The sequence below is a fragment of the Oncorhynchus nerka genome, linkage group LG19, assembly GCF_034236695.1.
Source record: "Oncorhynchus nerka isolate Pitt River linkage group LG19, Oner_Uvic_2.0, whole genome shotgun sequence".
Taxonomy (NCBI): domain Eukaryota; kingdom Metazoa; phylum Chordata; class Actinopteri; order Salmoniformes; family Salmonidae; genus Oncorhynchus; species Oncorhynchus nerka.
Genome location: NC_088414.1, coordinates 41,768,313 through 41,792,410, shown reverse-complemented (window position 1 = coordinate 41,792,410; position 24,098 = coordinate 41,768,313). Strand labels below are relative to the sequence as shown.

Below are 24,098 nucleotides of genomic sequence, written 5' to 3'. Positions count from 1 at the left end.
TTCTAAATCAGGGACAACCAGGCTACCTAAGTATGGTTCTGAATCAGGGACAACGACAGCTGCCTCTGATTGAGAACCATACCAGGCCAAACACAGAAATCCCAAATGATAGAAAAAGGAACATATACTGCCCACGCCAACTCACGCCCTAAAACAAAGACAAAACAAAGTGACGCCCACAGCGTGCTGCCTAGTGACTTTCTCCTGTCCCAGCTGTAAACACAATGTGTGTTATACTAGGAGCCATGACATCAAGACATAAAACCTCATAAAAGTGTGTGGTGATTTCCAGGAGTTTTCACCCTGAGGCAAGAGACCCAAAGGGAAAGCATGTACGTACTGATTTCCAGGAGTTTTCACCCTGAGGCAAGAGACCCAAAGGGAAAGCATGTACGTACTGATTTCCAGGAGTTTTCACCCTGAGGCAAGAGACCCAAAGGGAAAGCATGTACGTACTGATTTCCAGGAGTTTTCACCCTGAGGCAAGAGACCCAAAGGGAAAGCATGTACGTACTGATTTCCAGAAATAGAGAGCGAGCTACATTTAGGAGGACGAGAGAGACCGTCTCTCCCCCCTCGCGAGCTACATTTAGGAGGACGAGAGAGACCGTCTCTCCCCCCTCGCGAACTACATTTAGGAGGACGAGAGAGACCGTCTCTCCCCCCTCGCGAGCTACATTTAGGAGGACGAGAGAGACCGTCTCTCCCCCCTCGCGAGCTACATTTAGGAGGACGAGAGAGACCGTCTCTCCCCCCTCGCGAGCTACATTTAGGAGGACGAGAGAGACCGTCTCTCCCCCCTCGCGAACTACATTTAGGAGGACGAGAGAGACCGTCTCTCCCCCCTCGCGAGCTACATTTAGGAGGACGAGAGAGACCGTCTCTCCCCCCTCGCGAGCTACATTTAGGAGGACGAGAGAGACCGTCTCTCCCCCCTCGCGAGCTACATTTAGGAGGACGAGAGAGACCGTCTCTCCCCCCTCGCGAGCTACATTTAGGAGGACGAGAGAGACCGTCTCTCCCCCCTCTGTTTATATACACCACCACTGTCGGTTCTGAAGCAAGCCAGCCTGAAAAAAACCAGGGGAAGTGTCTGAGTGTCAGATACTCAGGGTAATTGACATTCAGTGCGCTCCGTACCAGTGTCCATATCCCCCTGAATTGCGGGACACAACTCAGCCAATAGGAGCACCCCCCCCCCCCATGATAATAGTAGGCGGGTCCCACCACTGGCCAATAGGAGAGACACCCGAAGCGACTGGCGAGATGCGTTCAGATGAGCGGCGAGCACTCAGGACCGTGTCAATAATAGTCCCACTGGAAACGGCCTCCATCACAGAAGACATCATCCCCAGGAGGAAACGGCCTCCATCACAGAAGACATCATCCCCAGGAGGAAACGGCCTCCATCACAGAAGACATCATCCCCAGGAGGAAACGGCCTCCATCACAGAAGGCATCATCCCCAGGAGGAGAAGGCCCTGGCAAATACACACATTGTTTGACCCAGCACAGATCTGGCTGAGCAGAGACGGGATCCCAGACACCCTCCGTGGGGATAGAAAGAAAAAAGCATTATACGCGAGTGAGTCTAGACTCAAGACCCAGAAACAGAATGTGCTGAGATGGAGCCAGACGTGCTCTTTGTATAGACTCTTATGAAGCCTAGAGACTGAATATGGAACAGTAGTTAATTTTTAAAATGTATTTTCACCTTTATTTAACCAGGTAGGACTGCGACCTGGCCAAGATAAAGCAAAGCAGTGCAACAAAAACAACAACACAGAGTTACACAAGCTATGTACAGAGTCTGCAAATGTAGAAGAGTAGGGAGGTAAAGGCAATAAATTGGTCATAGAGGTGCAATAATTTACAATTTAACACTAACACTGGAGTGATAGATGTGCAGATGATGAAAAAGTCTAGCGTGAATATGTGTATCAATAACACAATAGAAAAGTCTAGCGTGAATGTGTGTATCAATAACACAACAGATGTGTGTATCAATAACACAATAGATGTGTGTATCAATAACACAACAGATGTGTGTATCAATAACACAATAGAAAAGTCTAACGTGAATGTGTGTATCAATAACACAATAGAAAAGTCTAACGTGAATGTGTGTATCAATAACACAATAGAAAAGTCTAACGTGAATGTGTGTATCAATAACACAATAGATGTGTGTATCAATAACACAATAGATGTGTGTATCAATAACACAATAGATGTGTGTATCAATAACACAATAGATGTGTGTATCAATAACACAATAGATGTGTGTATCAATAACACAACAGATGTGTGTATCGATAACACAATAGATGTGTGTATCAATAACACAACAGATGTGTGTATCAATAACACAATAGATGTGTGTATCAATAACACAATAGATGTGTGTATCAATAACACAATAGATGTGTGTATCAATAACACAACAGATGTGTGTATCAATAACACAACAGATGTGTGTATCAATAACACAATAGATGTGTGTATCAATAACACAACAGATGTGTGTATCAATAACACAATAGATGTGTGTATCAATAACACAATAGATGTGTGTATCAATAACACAATAGATGTGTGTATCAATAACACAATAGATGTGTGTATCAATAACACAACAGATGTGTGTATCAATAACACAACAGATGTGTGTATCGATAACACAACAGATGTGTGTATCAATAACACAACAGATGTGTGTATCGATAACACAACAGATGTGTGTATCGATAACACAATAGATGTGTTTATCACTGCTAGCCCCTTTGACTCCAGCGTCACCGTCCAAACGCTGTAATAGCCAGCAGCGTTGTGAGCATGTAAACTCTGAGGTGCTTATTGAGAGTACATAGATCTGGAATGGGACTCAAAGTCCAGTCCCTTTTCTTAATCAGGAATAACGGTAAACACGCGCCCTGGATCTTCGACATAGGAAACACTCGGATTGCTTGCTTCTTTTTATTTATTTAACCTTTATTTAACTAGGCAAGTCAGTTAAGAACACATTCTTACTTTCAATGACGGCCTAGTAACAGTGGGGTAACTGCCTTGTTCAGGGGTAGAACGACAGATATGTACTTCGGGGATTTGAACTTGCATCCTTTCGGTTACTAGTCCAACGCTCTAACCACTAGGCTACCCTGCCTTGCTTCTGGAGACAGGATGTTATTTCCTCCTTCAAAAACGGACACCGAGGCATCGGGTACAGTCGGCGTGAAATACGCTGCAGGAGCATGAGGGATGCACAACAAATTGCAACCTGTACCCTGAAAGGGGGCGGGACGCCACCTTGTGGACTAGGAGAGATTGGTTATTCTTCCATTTCTACCGTTCTTGACAAAACGTGTGTCTGTACATGGAGAAGTGACATGCATGAGACAAAGCTTTTAACACCTTTTAACACCTACCTTCTAGCCACCGCCGATCCACTTTTCATTTTCCATTTGTTTTGTCTTTGTTTTACACAGCTGGTTTCACTCACAAAATTACTTGACTATTAGTTAACCCTCTGTTCCCCATGTTTGTTTGCGAGTGATTGTTCGTTGAACATCGGCCCGTTATTGTGGGCTCACTATATTGCTTTGTATTTTGTATATTTTGAGTAAAGTACGTTGATTACTCATATCTACTGTCCTGCGCCTGACTCTCTACACCAGCTACACACAGGACCATTACAGTTTCACATGTTTGGACAGCACAGTACAGTACAGTAAAGAAAGTATAGTTTAGTACAGGACAGTACAGTTCTGTATTGTACAGTAGAGTAGACTAGAGTGGAGTAGTATTAAGTATAGTACACAGTAAAGCAGACTAGAGTGGAGTAGTGTTAAGTACAGTACACAGTGGAGCAGACTGGCGTTGAGTACACTATAATGTACAGTACTGTACTGAACACTACTCTACTTTGCTGTACAGCACTGAACTCTACTGTACAGAACTGCACTCTACTGTACTGAACTGAACTGTACTGAACTCTACAGTACTGAACTAAACTCTACTGAACTCTACTGTACTGTACTGAACTCTACTGTACTGTACTGAACTGTACTGAACTCTACTTTACTGAACTGAACTGTACTGAACTCTACAGTACTGAACTAAACTCTACAGTACTGAACTAAACTCTACTGAACTCTACTGTACTGAACTCTAATCTACTGTACTGAACTCTACTGTACTGTACTGAACTCTACTCTACTGTACTGAACTGAACAATACTGTACTGTACTGAACTCTAATCTACTGTACTGAACAATACTGTACTGTACTGAACTCTACTCTACTGTACTGAACTCTACTGTACTGAACTCTACTCTACTGTACTGAACTCTACTCTACTGAACTCTACTGTAGTGAACTCTATTGCATTCTACTCTACTGTATTGAACTGTACTGTACTGAACTGAACTATTCTGTACTGAACTGAACTCTTTGATGACATTCTGTTACCTCAATTATGTTGCCAGATGTAAATCCACTGCACTCACTGTATAGTACAGTTATCATTCTGTTACTGGATGTAAATCCACTTCACTCACTGTATAGTACAGTTATCATTCTGTTACTGGATGTAAATCCACTTCACTCACTGTATAGTACAGTTATCATTCTGTTACTGGATGTAAATCCACTTCACTCACTGTATAGTACAGTTATCATTCTGTTACTGGATGTAAATCCACTTCACTCACTGTATAGTACAGTTATCATTCTGTTACTGGATGTAAATCCACTTCACTCACTGTATAGTACAGTTATCATTCTGTATCTGGATGTAAATCCACTTCACTCACTGTATAGTACAGTTATCATTCTGTTACTGGATGTAAATCCACTTCACTCACTGTATAGTACAGTTATCATTCTGTTACTGGATGTAAATCCACTTCACTCACTGTATAGTACAGTTATCATTCTGTTACTGGATGTAAATCCACTTCACTCACTGTATAGTACAGTTATCATTCTGTTACTGGATGTAAATCCACTTCACTCACTGTATAGTACAGTTATCATTCTGTTACTGGATGTAAATCCACTTCACTCACTGTATAGTACAGTTATCATTCTGTTACTGGATGTAAATCCACTTCACTCACTGTAGTTCAATAATGAAAATAGATTTAGTCAAAGTCAAGGTGTGATGTCATAACTGACGCCCCATTCATTCTGCAGACATCTTTTGAATCAACATTCTGAGCAGATGTTTAACTGAGTTACAGGAAAACGAGGTCGCATTAAAACCTGAGGGAGATTTTACCGTATTTCGGATTACCGCAATTTTGCATCTGCAAAAATTTTCCTGTGAAATTTTGTTTTTTGTTTGTTGTAAAAATGTTAGCTTAAATAGTTGAAAATAGTCCTTGTGCTTAGGGTTGTGCTGTTTGTTAAACTTTGAAATCAATGTTTTTTGTTTGACATACATCATTAGTGGGAAAGTTCTGTTACTTTGGTGGAATTGACCATTAATTGATAACAAATACTCTTCCATCGGATCAATCAGAGTTCGGTAGCGTCGTTAAAGCAGACAGAGCTCACATACCGTTTCACTGATCACAATGGTCAGCTTGGTTTCACAAGGAATTCGATGGATCAGTTCAGTGATCAATAAAAGCCTGAAAGCTAATCAATAACTTCCTTCTAACATCCAAATGTGTCTGTGAAAACGAATCTACTGATGCAGGCTATCAGAGACAGTCATTACACACTGTTATGAAACCCCAACATTATCCTCTCTAACACACACACACACACACACACACACACACACACACACACACACACACACACACACACACACACACACACACACACACACACACAGTCCCGATGTAAATTAATAGTTACATAAGACAAACACTCATTGCTATGAGTTGAGTTCTCGGTTTCCGGTTCAGAGCTAAAACTAATTTTCACTCGTTTGGCACCGATGAGGGGTAAAGTAGGACACACACACGTACACACCCTCTTGGCTGTTTGTATGGTGTTGTGTCGCTAATGCTGGGAAGCTCAAATCCGCTGTGCTGTTGATTTGATATTTTACTGTATTATCCTAATACATGGATAATTCCGTCCCTTTCCTCGCCCCATTAGCTACTCTTCCTGGGGTCCACAACAACAAAAAACATTTGGTTTGGTATTTGAGGTATTTTACTGTATTAGGATCCCCATTAGCTCTTGCGATTGCAGCAGCTACTCTTCCTGGGGTCCACAACAACAGGAAACAGGAAACATGACATAATACAGGAACATGAATAGACAAGAACAGCTCAAGGACAAAAGGTTGTGACTCAGTACTGAGAAAACAAAACAAAGAGAGACCTACTATTCCATGTATTGGGTCGGCAGGGTAGCCTAGTGGTTAGAGCGTTGGACTAGTAACCGCAAGGTTGCAAGTACAAATCTGTCGTTCTGCCCCTGAACAGGCAGTTTAACCCACTGTTCCCCGGTAGGCCGTCATTGAAAATAAGAATTTGTTCTTAACTGACTTGCCTAGTTAAATAAATGTACATTTATATTACATGTATATCCATATATTATAGGGAATAGAGTATAGGGAATAGGGAATAGAGTATAGGGAATAGGGAATAGAGTATAGAGTATAGGGAATAGGGAATAGAGTATAGGGAATAGGGAATAGAGTATAGGGAATAGGGAATAGAGTATAGGGAATAGAGTATAGGGAATAGGGAATAGAGTATAGAGTATAGGGAATAGGGAATAGAGTATAGGGAATAGGGAATAGAGTATAGGGAATAGGGAATAGAGTATAGAGTATAGGGAATAGGGAATAGAGTATAGGGAATAGGGAATAGAGTATAGAGTATAGGGAATAGGGAATAGAGTATAGGGAATAGGGAATAGAGTATAGAGTATAGGGAATAGAGTATAGGGAATAGAGTATAGGGAATAGAGTATAGGGAATAGAGTATAGGGAATAGGGAATAGAGTATAGGGAATAGAGTATAGGGAATAGGGAATAGAGTATAGGGAATAGAGTATAGGGAATAGAGTATAGGGAATAGGGTATAGGGAATAGAGTATAGGGAATAGGGAATAGAGTATAGGGAATAGAGTATAGGGAATAGGGAATAGAGTATAGGGAATAGAGTATAGGGAATAGAGTATAGGGAATAGAGTATAGGGAATAGGGAATAGGGAATAGAGTATAGGGAATAGAGTATAGGGAATAGAGTATAGGGAATAGGGTATAGGGAATAGAGTATAGGGAATAGAGTATAGGGAATAGAGTATAGGGAATAGGGTATAGGGAATAGAGTATAGGGAATAGAGTATAGGGAATAGAGTATAGGGAATAGAGTATAGGGAATAGGGTATAGGGAATAGGGTATAGGGAATAGGGTATAGGGAATAGAGTATAGGGAATAGGGTATAGGGAATAGGGTATAGGGAATAGAGTATAGGGAATAGAGTATAGGGAATAGGGTATAAGTAAGCATCTATCAGTACACACAAATAGTAGGTCACATGGGAGAAAGTCGCCATGTTTTTTTCTCTGCTTTCACTTACACAGTATGAGATGGATAGGAGTTCCATGCAATCACTTTGTATAAAACTGTATGTTTCCTTGAATTCGTTCTTGTTTCGGTGACTGTGAAAAGACCCCTGGTGGTATGTCTGGTGGCATGCCTGGTGGGGTAAGTGCTGTGTGTAAGTTGACTCTGCAAAATGATTTGAAATTTCAACACATTAATGTTTCTTATACACTGAACAAAAATTTTAACGCCACATGTAAAGTGTTAGTCCCATGTTTCATGAGCTGGAAGAAAGTATTTCAGAAATGACCCATATGCACATGGTCACGGCACCAATGTAATAGTATAGCTTCCGCCCCTCTCCTCGCCCCTACCTGGGCTCAAACCAGGGACCCTCTGCACACATCGACAACTGACACCCACCAAGCATCGTTACCCATCGCGCCACAAAAGCCGCGGCCCTTGCAGAGCAAGGGGGAACCACTACTTCAAGGTCTCAAAGCGAGTGACGTCACCGATTGAAACGCTATTAGCGCGCACCACCGCTAACTAGCTAGCCATTTCACATCGGTTACACACAAAAATGAGTATTTCTGTCTGTAATAAAGCCCTTTTTGTGGGAAAAAAAAACTAATTCTGATTGACTGGGCTTGGCTCCCCAGTGGGTGGAACTGACTCCCAAGTGGGTGGGCCTATGCCCACCCATGGCTGCGCCCCTGCTCAGTCATTTGAGAAACATAGATTAGGGCCTAGTTAATTTATTTCAATTGACTGATTTCCTTATATGAACTGTAACTCCGTGAAATTTTTCAAATTGTTGCAGGTTGCATTTATATTTTTCTTCAGTCTAAAAACAAGAAGCGACACAGTCAGGCTCTCCTTTACTTTTAGCCAAGGGAGATTGGCATGCATAGTATTGATGTTAGCCCTCTGATAACAGCGAAGAGCCAAGCGTGCCGCTCTGTTCTGGGCCAGTAGCAGCTTAACTAGGTCTTTCCTTGCACCACACGACTGGACAATAATGATAAAACTAAACTAGAGCCTGTAGGGCTTGCTTTGTGGAGTGTGGTGTCAAAAAAGCAGAGTCTCTGTATTACGGCCAGACCTCTCCCCATCTTTACAACCATTGAATATATATGTTTTGACCCTGATAGTTTACAATCCAATGTAACACCATGTAATTTAGTCTCTTCAACTTACTCAACAGCCACATTATTCATGATCAGATTCAGCTGAGGTCTAGAATTTAGGGAATGATTTGTTGCAAAAAGAATGTTCTTAGTTTTCGAGATGTTCAGGGCCAGTTTATTACTGGCCACCCGATTCCAAAACAGACTGCAACTCTCTGTTTAGGGTTGCAGTGATTTCACTAGCTGTGGTTGCTGACATGTATAATGTACAGTGTTGAATCATCAGCACACATAGACACACAGGCTTTGTGTAATACTAGTGGCAGGTTATTAGTAAAAACAGAAAAGAGTAGAAGGCCTAGAGAGCTGCCCTGCGGTACACCACACTTTACATGTTTGACCATAGAGAAGCTTCCTTTAAAGACAACGCTCTGTGTTCTATTAGATAGATAGCTGTGAAACTACGGTGTGGCTGAGGTTTTAAAGTCATAACACCTACAGTATGTTTTCTCAACAATAGGTTATTGTCAATAATATCAAAGGCTGCACTGAAATCTAACAGTACAGCTCCCACAATCTTCTTTGCAATTTCTTTCAACAAATCATCAGTGATTTGTGTCAGGGTTGTACCTTCTCTATAAGCATGCTGAAAGTCAGTTGTTCATTTGTTTACAGAGAAACAGCATTGTATCTGGTCATACACAATATTTTCCAAAGGTTTGCTAAGAGTCGGCAGGAAGCTGATTAGTCGGCTGTTAGAACCAGTAAAAGCCTCTTTACCATTCTTGGGTAGCGGAATGACTTTAGTTTCCCCTCCGGGTCTGAGGACAAATCCTCTGGGTCTGAGGACAAATCCTCCAGGTCTGAGGACAAATCCTCCGGGTCTGAGGACAAATCCTCCGGGTCTGAGGACAAGTCTTCCGGGTCTGAGGACAAATCCTCTGGGTCTGAGGACAAATCCTACGGGTCTGAGGACAAATCCTCTGGGTCTGAGGACAAATCCTCCAGGTCTGAGGACAAACACTTTTCTCTAGGCTCAGATTAAGATATGTCACACAGGAGTGGCAAAAATGTTCAGGATGCCTCAGTAGCTTTTCATCTAGGTTGTCAATCAATACCAGGTGGTTTCTCATTATTGATGGACAACAATAAGTCCCCCCCCCCCCCTCACCCACACTAACATTACAGAGCCTCAGTAGCTTTTCATCTAGGTTGTCAATCAATACCAGGTGGTTTCTCATTATTGATGGACAACAATAAGTCTCCCTCCCCCCCTCACCCACACTAACATTACAGAGCCTCAGTAGCTTTTCATCTAGGTTGTCAATCAATACCAGGTGGTTTCTCATTATTGATGGACAACAATAAGTCCCCCCCCCCCTCACCCACACTAACATTACAGAATGGAACATGACTAAACTTCCTTATTAAGGTTGTTTATACATGAATATGATGGTCCACTGCTTGTTGACATTTCATGTCTGAGTTTTCCCACTTTGCCAATGAAATAGTCATTAAAGTAATTTGGCAAAATCAGAAGGTTTTGTGATAAACGAGCCTTCTCATTCAGTGGAAGATGGAGTTGAACTCGTCTTTCTGTCCATAATTTATATGAAAGTACTCCAAAGCAATTTCCCATCATTCCTTTTATTAGGGGTTGTAACGGTACATATATTTGTGCCGAACTGTTCGGTACGGGACCTTGTTCGGTCCGCACTGAATACATAATATTGTAATGACCTGACTAGATCATAAATGAACAATTGTCCAGACAGAGGCTTGAGTTTGCGAATTGACGGTTTATTGAACCAACACAGGCTACTGTTTGGGCCGTAGCACACGCCAAATAGATGACAGATAACCCACAAGCCAATCGTGACCTTCTCTTGTGAAGCCCAGACGTAAGAGAGAGAGAACAAAGGCTGAACCTGGTCTTAACTTCCAATGCCCAACCCCCCTCCACGCCACTCCGCCAACCACCAGGATGCCCGGCATCAGAACATTCCAGGCATTCCCGTGATTGGCAGATAGCAGGTTGATTGACATGTCGGACCCCGCGAACACCGGGTACTGGTCAGTACAACACAACCACCTCCTAGCCTAGCACATAACACACAGCTGTCTGTGCGGGTCGCTACACAGCCCCCCCACCACAAAGTCCCTCGTCCCCGAGGGAACAAACAAAGTCTCTGAAGCGACCCGGCTGTCTCCTTTGCCTGCGTGGCCGTGATGGTCGCAGAGTGCCCCTCTGGGAACCAGGGGATGAAGGCAGGGATATGGGGGACAAGGAAGCGGGAACGGGGTAATACAGTCCGTGGTTCTGGGGAACCACGCGGTGACACAGGGGGAGACAGGGGAGTGGGCTGTCTGGAGCCTTGTCTGCGGCACCTGAGGGTGGGTGCCTGGAGAATGTCATTGCCAGAGAGGGGAATTGTGGGGTTCCTGGGGTTTGGGGAGAAGAGGCCCCTCTGTATGGGGCTAACCTGTCCCGGTGCAGTGCCACCTTTCTCCCCTGGGAGGAAGCTGCACCCGGTACACAACCTCCCCTACCCTCTCCAGGACACTGCAGGGTCCCACCCAGTGACTGTCCAACTTGGGGCATCTGCCTTTTTTTCCTTAGGGGCTGTAGACCCAGACCAGCTCCCCAGCCACAAAGTGCCTTCCCCGGGTGTGCACGTCATAGTTCCTTTTCTGCCTCACACCTGCATTCACCAGCTGCTCTCTGGCGAAGGTGTGGGCTGTCTCCAGGCGGTCCTGGAGTCTCCGGGCATACTCCGGCCCCGGAGGAACATGAGGGCTATCCAGGGGCCGACCAAACGCCATCTCCGCAGGGGTGCGGATCTCTCTCCCCAGCATGAGGAGGGCAGGCGTGCAGGAGGTGGAGTCTTGGACAGCGGAGCGGCATGCCATGAGGACCATAGGCAGGTGCTTGTCCCAGTCACGCTGGTGTTTGGAAGAGACGATGGCCAGCTGCTGTCCAAGCGTTTTGTTGAAGCGCTCCACAAGGCCATCACTTTGAGGATGGAGAGGAGTAGTGCGGGTCTTGTGCATACCCAGCCTCTCACACATGGTGGCGAACACACGGGACTCAAAGTTTCTGCCTTGGTCGCTGTGGATGGACTCTGCAGCTCCAAACCTGCTGAACATCCCCGCTGTCAGGGCGTCGACGATGGTCTCTGCCTCCTGGTCAGGCAGAGCATAGGCCTCGGGCCATTTTGTGAAATAGTCCATGGCCGTGAGCACCCAGCGGTTTCCACTGTCTGTGGTGGGGAACGGCCCAACTACATCCACTCCCACCCTCTCCATGGGAGCCCCCACTGGGAACTGTTGGAGCTGAGCATGAGAGCGGCCTGGGGGGCCCTTTCTCGCTGTGCAGTTGTCACAGCGGCGACAAAAGTCCTCCACATCCCTCTTGTGCTGCCCCCAGTAGAAGCCCTGATGGAGACGGCGCAGTGTTTTTGTGACCCCAAAGTGTCCAGTCCCCACCCCCCCATGAGTACTCTGGAGCACAGCCTCCCGCAATGCTTTTGGGACCACCACCTGCCACCTCTCCTCTCCCGTAGCTGACTCCTTCCATGCCCGCTGTAGCACGCCATCAGCCAGCCGCAGTCTCTCAAACTTCGACCACAACCCTTTGGTCGCGAGTGAGAGCGCTGTCACCTCTTCCCATGGTGGCCTCACCTGCGCCTCTACCCACTGTAGCACTGGCTGTAGGTCTGTGTCCCGTCCCTGCTGCTGCCGCCATTCAGCCACGTCGACAGTCTGCAGCTCACAGCAGACAGGCCCGCTCGCCCGACACACTGTGGCACAGACACCCCCTCTGCCCGCAGCTCTCTCTCCCGTCCCTCTCTCCGTTCACAGTGGCGGCAGCCGTCTGCAGTACAGGGCCGACGGGACATGGCGTTGGCGTTGGAGTGGCGTGCCCCTGCCCTGTGCACCACCGTGAAGTCATACGGCTGAAGCTCCTCCAACCAGCGTGCCACCTGCCCCTCTGGCTCTCTGAAAGACATGAGCCACTGGAGAGCAGAGTGGTCAGTCCTTACAGTAAAGGGCAGACCACCCAGGTAGTACTTGAAGTGTTTGACGGAAGCCACAACAGCCAAGAGCTCCCGCCGGGTGACACAGTAGCGGCGCTCATGTTTGTCAAATGTTTTGCTGAAGTACGCCACCACTCTCTCCCCCTCTGGCCCCACCTGGGCCAGCACCCCACCCATGCCCACATTGCTCGCGTCTGTGTCCAGGATAAAGGGCAAGGTGAGGTCAGGGGGGGCGAGCACGGGGGCCTCGATCAGTGCACATTTGAGGGTGTTGAACGCCTCCTCACACTCCACTGTCCAAGTGAAAGCCTTGTCCTTCGGCAGCAGGCGGTTCAGTGGAGCAGCAACGTTGAGAAGCCCCGTACAAACCTCCTGTAGTACGAGGCCAGGCCCAGGAAGCTCTTCAGCTGACGCTGGTCGGTGGGGGTGGGCCAGTCTCTGACAGCCCCTACCTTGTCCTCCATGGTGCTGATCCCCTCCTTCCCCACTCGGTGGCCCAAGAAGGACACCTCTCTCCTCGTGAAGTGGCACTTCTCGGGGTGGAGCTTCAGACCTGCGGCAGCCACCCTCTCCAGCACACGCCGTAGCGCCCCCAGGGCTGACTGGAAGGAGCTGCCATGGGCCAGGATGTCATCGAGGTATACCAGACACTGCTGTCGGGGGATGCCATCCAGCACCCTGTCCATCAAATGCTCAAAAGTAGCTGGAGCGTTGCACAGGCCAAAGCACAGGACCTTGAACTGCCAGTGTCCTCTGTTAGTGGAGAACGCAGTTTTGGCTCTGGCCTCTGGGGAGAGGGGCACCTGCCAGTAGCCGCTGCGGAGGTCTAGTGAGGAGAACCAGGAGGACCCCTAACCAGGTCCAGCGACTCATCGATACGTGGTATGGGGTATGAGTCCTTCCTGGTTACCTCATTCAGCCGCCTGTAGTCCGCACAGAACCTCAGCTTGCCCCCTTCTTCGGAACCATGACGACTGGCGCCGCCCAGGGCTGTCTGAGGGCTCAATGAAGTCTGCCCGCTGCATCTCCAACACAGCCTTGTCTGCCGCCTCCTGGCGTGCCAGCGGGATACGGCGGGGACGCATCTTGATGGGTCGAGCATCACCTGTGTCGATCTCATGCTGCACCAGATGGGTCTGACCCACCTCTTCCTCACTCAACGCAAAGCTGTCTCTGAATTCAAACAGCAACTGCCACAGCCGTTCCTGCTGCTCGGGGTCAAGACCAACACAGTTCCTCCCCATATCTCCCTCACTGCAGACAGTGTCCTCTCCTCTCCCGTCTGGGGTAGCTGGGCTGGGGGGTGCGGCCCGGGCTCACAGAGGGCTGTGTCATGGAGGTAGCTGGGGAATGTAACACACCGCCGTAGGTGACAGGGGGACTGGGGAAAAGTCACACACAGCTGTGGGGGAGGGCGCAGCCATGAGTCTCTGCTGCTTTAACTGTTGGAGTAAAGGGTTTGTTGGGTTGAGTGAAAGTGACATTAGGGGGGGCCATGGTGACTTCCGTCCCTCCCTGGAAGCTCAGTGTGCCCCTATTTAGGTCTAACTGGCAGCCTGTGCTCCTAAGAAAGTCCAACCCCAGGATACAAGGGTCCTGCACAGCCGCCACCCACACAGGATGACGCACAGTCCTGCCCCCTACTGTCAGAGTCATTATTCCCTTCCCTTTCATGGGTGCCAGCTCACCTGTGACTGTGCGGAGCTGCACAGTTGTAGGCTCACACTGAGTCCAACCTGGCACAATATCTGGCCTCACCAGGGTTACTGTGGACCCAGTGTCCACCAGGGCGGAGCAGGGCACCCCCTCCACAGTGACAGGGACATGACAAAAGTCCCCAACACAGGTCCGGCCCACCACAACAACAGGATCCATCCGCTTGCCCTCGTCTGCTTCTGGGGGAAGTGGAGCCTTGCTTCCCCGTCTGTGCCGGTGGGCTCCTCCTGAAGATGATGGTGGTTGGGATAGAAAGCCAGGGGTCCGCACTACCCGGTCTATGCGGACCCCGAGCCGTTTCCCTGAGCTCTGGGGGACATGGGGCAATCTCGGCGCAGATGGCCTGGCTGGCCACAACCCCAGCAGACCCTGGGACCAGGGCTTGTGTTTCGTGCCGCCTGTAGCGACACAGCCCGAATGAGTTCTGTCATTTCGGCCACCCAAGCAGGCTTTTCCGGCTCCGGGCTGCTCTGCCCCCCCAGCTCGCACAGAGGGTGTGTCTCCCTGCACCCCCACCAAAGCCCCAGCTGAAGCCCCAGCCCACACCAGCTCCCTCTCCAAAGCCATCTCCAAGGCTGTCTGCAATGACTCAGGATGAGCCAGCTGGGTCTGTATGCGCAGCTCCGTAGGGGAGAGCGCCTGTATGAATTGGTCCCGTGCTAGCTCGCTCTGCACGGAGGGGGGCATGTGAGCATATGCCCGCCGAAAGAGGCTCTCAATGTCATTAGCTAGCACCCGTAGAGGCTCTCCAGGCTGCCTGCGTCTATTCCTCAGTTCGGAGCGCAGTAGCCCGGGCTGTACACACTGTCCATAGCGCCTCCTCAGTGCTCCCACTAGAGCACCATAATCATGCCTGTCCTCGGGGCTAATCAATATCAAACAGGCCAGAGCTTCATCCGTGAGGCATAAAGCCAACTGCAGTGCCCTTTCTTCATCCGACCACCCCCTAAAATGAGCTAACAGTTCAAACTGAGCATGAAAAGCTTCCCAATCCGCCTTACCGGAATACTTCGGGGTCTTAACAGATACGGACGCAGCCGGGAACTGGGCGCCGCCATGTTTGTTTACATCCTGAGCCCCAGATTCCTCGTCACGCCCGCGTCGGCGTCGCCACTTCGGTCCGCCCACCAGAATCCGCGCGCGGAAATACACTCGACGAAGCACTCATGCCCGCTTCAGCGGCCATCACTCTAACGTCCTCCCTCAAGCGGCCTCTGCGCTCCGACGCCCTGGCGATCTCCTCAGACAGAACCCCCGACGTCCATTCACACGCACCTCCTTGGCCATAATCGTCCCCTACCTCCACCTTCACTTTCGGATTCCCTCGAAGCATTTTCAATCCCCGTTCTCACCTACGGTAGCTAGCCACATAAGTCAGCTAGCTAGCTGGCTAACTTGTATCAACGTTTTTACTTCTGACACCAATGTAATGACCTGACTAGATCATAAATGAACAATTGTCCAGACAGAGGCTTGAGTTTGCGAATTGACGGTTTATTGAACCAACACAGGCTACTGTTTGGGCCGTAGCACACGCCAAATAGATGACAGATAACCCACAAGCCAATCGTGACCTTCTCTTGTGAAGCCCAGACGTAAGAGAGAGAGAACAAAGGCTGAACCTGGTCTTAACTTCCAATGCCCAACCCCCCTCCACGCCACTCCGCCAACCACCAGGATGCCCGGCATCAGAACATTCCAGGCATTCCCGTGATTGGCAGATAGCAGGTTGATTGACATGTCGGACCCCGCGAACACCGGGTACTGGTCAGTACAACACAACCACCTCCTAGCCTAGCACATAACACACAGCTGTCTGTGCGGGTCGCTACAATATATAATAAACACTAGGCCTATAGGCTATGCCTACACTGCGTTGTATGCATCTTGAGTAAATCTGTGCAAAAAAAACTAAAACAATTCCTGGCTTTTCCGTTCAAACAACTAGAGCCTGTACGCGCGTTATAAAACAACTTCTAACTGGGGTATTTCAAACTGTCCTTTTGTGAGACGCAGCCGGAAACTAGTTCTGTATGATGACGAGAGATGGGGTCGATAAACCAGGAGGATCCTCCAGCGTCATTTAAATCTCCGGTTTGGGAACATTTAGGCTTCCCAGTAGATTACAACGGCGACGGTACAGAGAGTTGTGGGATAAAACGTTAACATATGTCGCCGCGCTCAAAGAGGATAGCCTATGCAGCTGCCAACACCTCAAATATGTTGACACATTTACTCGGGCATCACCCCAGAATACCAAAGCAAGACAGAAATACAAAGATACAACAACACAACCTCTGCGTTCAAGCAGCCCCTGGCAGCTGATGTTGACCTGGCCAAATAAATTACAAGAGCGATAGGTGTTTATAATTTTTACAGTCTTTGGTTTGTATCGGCTATCCACACCTCCTCGGTGGTTGAGAATAAGGGGTTTCAGCACCTCGTTAAAAGAAGTTAAAACGTTAGAAATGTCCCTCTTGCACCCATTTCAGCAAGCAGGTAGTACCGGCTATATATCAGCATAGCAAAGCCGAAGTTTTCATTGAATTGGCCAATGCTGCGATTACTCAACAGTCACAAACCCATCACATTACCCCGGCTGTGGGGGATGTACCGTGCTACAGACACGCTCCCTCTAAGAGAGTCACAACTGCGCCTCTGGCACGGCGAGTGCAATCTGGGATCCTAGGGACGTCCCTAACCTTAAAGGCCACCTCAGAGGACGTTGTCGCTTCTAATTCCTGTCCTAGAGAGAATATTCTCATTTAGGTTCTAGCTCGATGCGAATACATATTCAGGAATTGAGGGGTGGGAACATCGTGGTGATGTCCACTTGGAGTGGAGAAATAACGAGTAACGCTGCTGTAGTTGTCAAGTCTAACTAGATAGATAGCATGCTAACCTTGGCCAGCTAATGAACGTGATATGAGCACCATTTTAGTTAAGAAAGGCATACTGCATGTCAGGTGAACATAATTATTTCAGAAAGACTACCAGTCAAGTCATGTCTTAGCTAAAACCGTGTCTATACGAGCTGTTGACATGTTCAGGGTTGACGTTTGTCTGGCTTTTTTTCGTTTGACAATTCAAGTGAAATCACGACGGACATGATCAAATAGCTGCTATATTCTTTGTTCTCTCTGTTATCATTTCAGTAAGCTAGCTGGCTCTATATAATCAATGCATTATGTAAATTGCAGACACGAATCCGCGATATAAATATAAAGAATATAAACTACGGTAGTATGGATAGTCTTAACTATTGAACTGTTTGGAGCGTGTTTTAAAGCAATGGGAGAGTTCGTTTTGCATGTTGGGTGTAGATTTCTCTTTAGGGTCAATTGAAAAATGAGCAAACCCTGCATAACCGGGCCACGCAAAACGAATTCACCTAAAAAGTCAAAAACCATTCATCTCGGGGCGACGGGGGAGGGGTGGTTCTGAAATACAATCATATCACGCAATTTGACCATGCATAAAATGGTTGTGTATATATATATATATATATATTTTAATGCAGACTAGCTCAACAAATAAATGCAATTCGACAAATGATCCAACGGATGATTATAATTTGCTGGGAGGGAAAAAGGGGGAGGTGCAAAAAAACACGAGTTCCGCCCCTTATTTTAATTTGTTCCATGGCAACTGCAGCCAAGTGACGAGTTGTCACTAGTTAGCACAGACATTTTCATATTAATGTCATTTTTTAAACTCCACAGTTTGTTTACAAGCATGATAGCTGTACTTTTAGTTTATGGTTGACACAGCTTGTTGGCCATTAACCGATCTTCATTTCTCATCTAGTTCAAATCACATGAATGCATCCGAGTAGTATTTACTGTACATTTCCACCTCCAACATGGTAACAAACGCAGTTAGTGATTAGCTGATAATGGAATCAAAATGTATTCCAAGCCATTAATTGTGTGGAAACTCATAAACAGTAGATTTCTAATTTGTGTGTGTGTGTGTGTGTGTGTGTGTTGTTTTTAATGGAGAGCATGCTTAGGGCAGGATTCGAAACTGGAATCCCTGCCACAGGGATATATGTTTCCACATGGGGGGGAGTGTTAACGAATCAGAATAGGCCTTTAGGTGGTCCATTTCATTAGACACATGTCCTGTCCATCATTAGAAATAGATAGAGAACTGATGTTGACACCATCAGGATAGGCCTATAGGTGTTCCATATCATTAGTCCTGTCCATGAGTGAGATTTGAGATCATTACACAGTGTTATTATCATTAGGAATGGCTGGTATCATAAAGATTAGCCTGTATGTGTTGTACTGTTAATTAAGATAGATCTGTATCTGTTGTAGTTAGAGAGAACTGGTGTTGACACCATCAGGATAGGTCTGTAGGTGTTGTAGTTAGAGCGAACTGATGTTGACACCATCAGGATAGGTCTGTAGGTGTTGTAGTTAGAGAGAACTGATGTTGACACCATCAGGATAGGTCTGTAGGTGTTGTAGTTAGAGCGAACTGATGTTGACACCATCAGGATAGGTCTGTAGGTGTTGTAGTTAGAGAGAACTGATGTTGACACCATCAGGATAGGTCTGTAGGTGTTGTAGTTAGAGAGAACTGATGTTGACACCATCAGGATATGTCTGTAGGTGTTGTAGTTAGAGAGAACTGATGTTGACACCATCAGGATAGGTCTGTAGGTGTTGTAGTTAGAGAGAACTGATGTTGACACCATCAGGATAGGTCTGTAGGTGTTGTAGTTAGAGAGAACTGATGTTGACACCATCATGATAGGTCTGTAGGTGTTGTAGTTAGAGAGAACTGATGTTGACACCATCAGGATAGGTCTGTAGGTGTTGTAGTTAGAGAGAACTGATGTTGACACCATCAGGATAGGTCTGTAGGTGTTGTAGTTAGAGAGAACTGATGTTGACACCATCAGGATAGGTCTGTAGGTGTTGTAGTTAGAGAGAACTGATGTTGACACCATCAGGATAGGTCTGTAGGTGTTGTAGTTAGAGGGAACTGATGTTGACACCATCAGGATAGGTCTGTAGGTGTTGTAGTTAGAGAGAACTGATGTTGACACCATCAGGATAGGTCTGTAGGTGTTGTAGTTAGAGAACTGATGTTGACACCATCAGGATAGGTCTGTAGGTGTTGTAGTTAGAGAGAACTGATGTTGACACCATCAGGATAGGTCTGTAGGTGTTGTAGTTAGAGAGAACTGATGTTGACACCATCAGGATAGGTCTGTAGGTGTTGTAGTTGGAGAGAATTGATGTTGACACCATCAGGATAGGTCTGTAGGTGTTGTAGTTAGAAATAACTGATGTTGACACCATCAGGATAGGTCTGTAGGTGTTGTAGTTAGAGATAACTGATGTTGACACCATCAGGATAGGTCTGTAGGTGTTGTAGTTAGAGCGAACTGATGTTGACACCATCAGGATAGGTCTGTAGGTGTTGTAGTTAGAGCGAACTGATGTTGACACCATCAGGATAGGTCTGTAGGTGTTGTAGTTAGAGAGAACTGATGTTGACACCATCAGGATAGGTCTGTAGGTGTTGTGGTTAGAGAGAACTGATGTTGACACCATCAGGATAGGTCTGTAGGTGTTGTAGTTAGAGAGAACTGATGTTGACACCATCAGGATAGGTCTGTAGGTGTTGTAGTTAGAGAGAACTGATGTTGATACCATCAGGATAGATCTGTATGTGTTGTAGTTAGAGAGAACTGATGTTGACACCATCAGGATAGGTCTGTAGGTGTTGTAGTTAGAGAGAACTGATGTTGACACCATCAGGATAGGTCTGTAGGTGTTGTAGTTGGAGAGAATTGATGTTGACACCATCAGGATAGGTCTGTAGGTGTTGTAGTTAGAAATAACTGATGTTGACACCATCAGGATAGGTCTGTAGGTGTTGTAGTTAGAGAGAACTGATGTTGACACCATCAGGATAGGTCTGTAGGTGTTGTAGTTAGAGAGAACTGATGTTGACACCATCAGGATAGATCTGTATGTGTTGTAGTTAGAGAGAACTGATGTTGACACCATCAGGATAGGTCTGTAGGTGTTGTAGTTAGAGAGAACTGATGTTGACACCATCAGGATAGGTCTCTAGGTGTTGTAGTTAGAGAGTACTGATGTTGACACCATCAGGATAGGTCTGTAGGTGTTGTAGTTAGAGAGAACTAACTAGTTAACTAGTTAGAGCCCATTGCCCTTTATGGTTGTGAGGTCTGGGGTCCGCTCACCAACCAAGACTTCACAAAATGGGACAAACACCAAATTGAGACTCTGCACGCAGAATTCTGCAAAAATATCCTCCGTGTACAACGTAAAACACCAAATAATGCATGCAGAGCAGAATTAGGCCGATACCCACTAATTATCAAAATCCAGAAAAGAGCCGTTAAATTCTGTAACCACCTAAAAGGAAGCGATTCACAAACCTTCCATAACAAAGCCATCACCTACAGAGAGATGAACCTGGAAAAGAGTCCCCTAAGCAAGCTGGTCCTGGGGCTCTGTTCACAAACACAAACACACCCTACAGAGCCCCAGGACAACAGCACAATTAGACCCAACCAAATCATGAGAAAACAAAAAGATAATTACTTAACACATTGGAAAGAATTAACAAAAAAACAGAGCAAACTAGAATGCTATTTGGCCCTACACAGAGAGTACACAGCGGCAGAATACCTGACCACTGTGACTGACCCAAAATTAAGGAAAGCTTTGACTATGTACAGACTCAGTGAGCATAGCCTTGCTATTGAGAAAGGCCGTAGGCAGACATGGCTCTCAAGAGAAGACAGGCTATGTGCTCACTGCCCACAAAATGAGGTGGAAACTGAGCTGCACTTCCTAACCTCCTGCCCAATGTATGACCATATTAGAGAGACATATTTCCCCCAGATTACACAGATCCACAAAGAATTCGAAAACAAATCCAATTTTGAAAAACTCCCATATCTTTTGGGCGAAATTCCACAGTGTGCCATCACAGCAGCAATATTTGTGACCTGTTGCCACGAGAAAAGGGCAACCAGTGAAGAACAAACACCATTGTAAATACAACCCATATTTATGCTTATTCATTTTATCTTGTGTCCTTTAACTATTTGTACATTGTATATATATATATAATATGACATTTGTAATGTCTTTACTGTTTTGAAACTTCTGTATGTGTAATGTTTACTGTTAATTTTTGTTGTTTTTCACTTTATATATTAACTTTTTATGTTGTCTACCTCACTTGCTTTGGCAATGTTAACACATGTTTCCCATGCCAATAAAGCCCTTGAATTGAATTGAATTGAATTGAGAACTGATGTTGACACCATCAGGATAGGTCTGTAGGTGTTGTAGTTAGAGAGAACTGATGTTGACACCATCAGGATAGGTATGTAGATGTTGTAGTTAGAGAGAACTGATGTTGACACCATCAGGATAGGTCTGTAGGTGTTGTAGTTAGAGACAACTGATGTTGACACCATCAGGATAGGTCTGTAGCTGTTGTAGTTAGAGAGAACAGATGTTGACACCATCAGGATAGGTCTGTAGCTGTTGTAGTTAGAGAGAACAGATGTTGACACCATCAGGATAGGTCTGTAGCTGTTGTAGTTAGAGAGAACAGATGTTGACACCATCAGGATAGATCTGTAGGTGTTGCATATCATTAGTCATGGATTCACAGGGTGAGATTTTAGAATATTTTAGTAGTGTCATTACAAATGGCTGACAATACACACACACACACACACACACACACACACACACACACACACACACACACACGTCAAGATGAAGCTTCTCTTCTTCCCCGGGAAGGCTTGCCCGCTCAAAGAACTCTCCATCACAACAGCTCCACAGTGTCGCCCTCCCAGAGTGCAAGTAACCTTGTCGTGACCCTGGGCAACACCCTGTCGTTCTCTGCAAACATCAAAGCAGTGACTGGCTCCTGCAGGTTCATGCTCTACAAAATCTGTAGAGTACGACCTTTCCTTACACAGGAAGCTGGTCAGGTCCCATTCCAGCCTCTTGTCATCTCTCCTGTCTGGACTCACTGCAACTCGCTGTTGGCTGGGCTCCCTGCTTGTGCCATCAAACCCCTGCAACTTATCCAGAACGCTGCAGCCCGCCTGGTTTTCAACCTTTCCATATTCTCCCATGTCACTCAACACTCGTCACGCCCTCCAGTCTCTCTGTGTGTATATATGATCTCTAACCCTCCAGTCTCTCTGTGTGTATATATGATCTCTAACCCTCCAGTCTCTCTGTGTGTATATATGATCTCTAACTCTCCAGTCTCTCTGTGTGTATATATGATCTCTAACCCTCCAGTCTCTCTGTGTGTATATATGATTTCTAACTCTCCAGTCTCTCTGTGTGTATATATGATCTCTAACTCTCCAGTCTCTCTGTGTGTATATATGATCTCTAACTAGCCAGTCTCTCTGTGTGTATATATGATCTCTAACTCTCCAGTCTCTCTGTGTGTATATATGATCTCTAACCCTCCAGTCTCTCTGTGTGTGTATATGATCTCTAACTCTCCAGTCTCTCTGTGTGTGTATATGATCTCTAACTCTCCAGTCACTCTGTGTGTATATATGATCTCTAACCCTCCAGTCTCTCTGTGTGTATATATGATCTCTAACCCTCCAGTCTCTCTGTGTGTATATATGATCTCTAACTCTCCAGTCTCTCTGTGTGTATATATGATCTCTAACTCTCCAGTCTCTCTGTGTGTATATATGATCTCTAACTCTCCAGTCTCTCTGTGTGTATATATGATCTCTAACTCTCCAGTCTCTCTGTGTTCCGCCAGGTGACATGTCTCCAGGACTTCTTCGGGGACGAGGACATCTTCGTGGCGTGTGGACCGGAGAAATACCGTTACCAAGACGACTTCCAGCTGGAGGAGAATGGTGAGATACCTCACTTCCTGTGTGTGTGTGTGTGTGTGAAAGAGCCCCTGTCTCTTTCTTTGACTGTAAAACTTTTCTCTGTAAATGTACAGCATTATCCTTACCGTAAAACATATTAGATCAGTGGTTTCCAAACCTAGGGGTCACGACCTCATATGGGATAATGGATAAACAGAGAGCAACTGGCAGCAAAAGATCTGAGCACAGAACTCTGAGATATACCGTGGCAGGTAACTTCCATTTTGTAAACTACATCCAACCACATCCATTGTGCTCACGTCTGTTCACAAAACAACGTGGAGACATGAGATCAGAGCATGACGACGCTCTATATCACACCAAAGCTTGGTGGTTATCCACGGTGTGGAAAGATTTTTCGCATTTTGAGAGAGGAAAAGCGTTGTCATTCACAATGGATATGAAGGACAAAGGAAACCGCACACTGCTCTTGATAGTATTACTGATCTTTAATAAGCTTTACCTATCGGCCTCACGGCCTTCGTCAGAGCTTTTCTGAGTTTTTACATTTTTTAAATTAGCACCCGTATGTAGACAACAACCACATCGAATGAGGTTGGAGTCGAAGGAAAAACAAATAAGTGCTAAATATAAATATAAAATATGCATTTCATAAATATTCAAATAAAGTGTGTAAATAAGACGTAAGGAAACACGTCTGTAGAACCACAATGAGGACATAAACCTACCGAGCAAGTTTTCATTAATCATTGGGTACATCAGAGTGATCTTAAATAGGGGCATAATTCATGATTCATAATGAACC

At 46.0% G+C, this 24,098-nt stretch overlaps 1 protein-coding gene across 1 annotated transcript in view; it reads left to right on the top strand.

Moving 5' to 3' along the window:
* The window catches only part of dclk1a (doublecortin-like kinase 1a), a 240,080-nt gene that overhangs the window by 62,295 nt on the left and 153,687 nt on the right, over positions 1–24,098 (top strand). Inside the window, exon 3 of the mRNA XM_065005055.1 lies at positions 23,215–23,314. Within this exon, the coding sequence (XP_064861127.1) occupies positions 23,215–23,314 (100 nt within the window). The remainder of the gene's footprint in view (positions 1–23,214; positions 23,315–24,098) is intronic.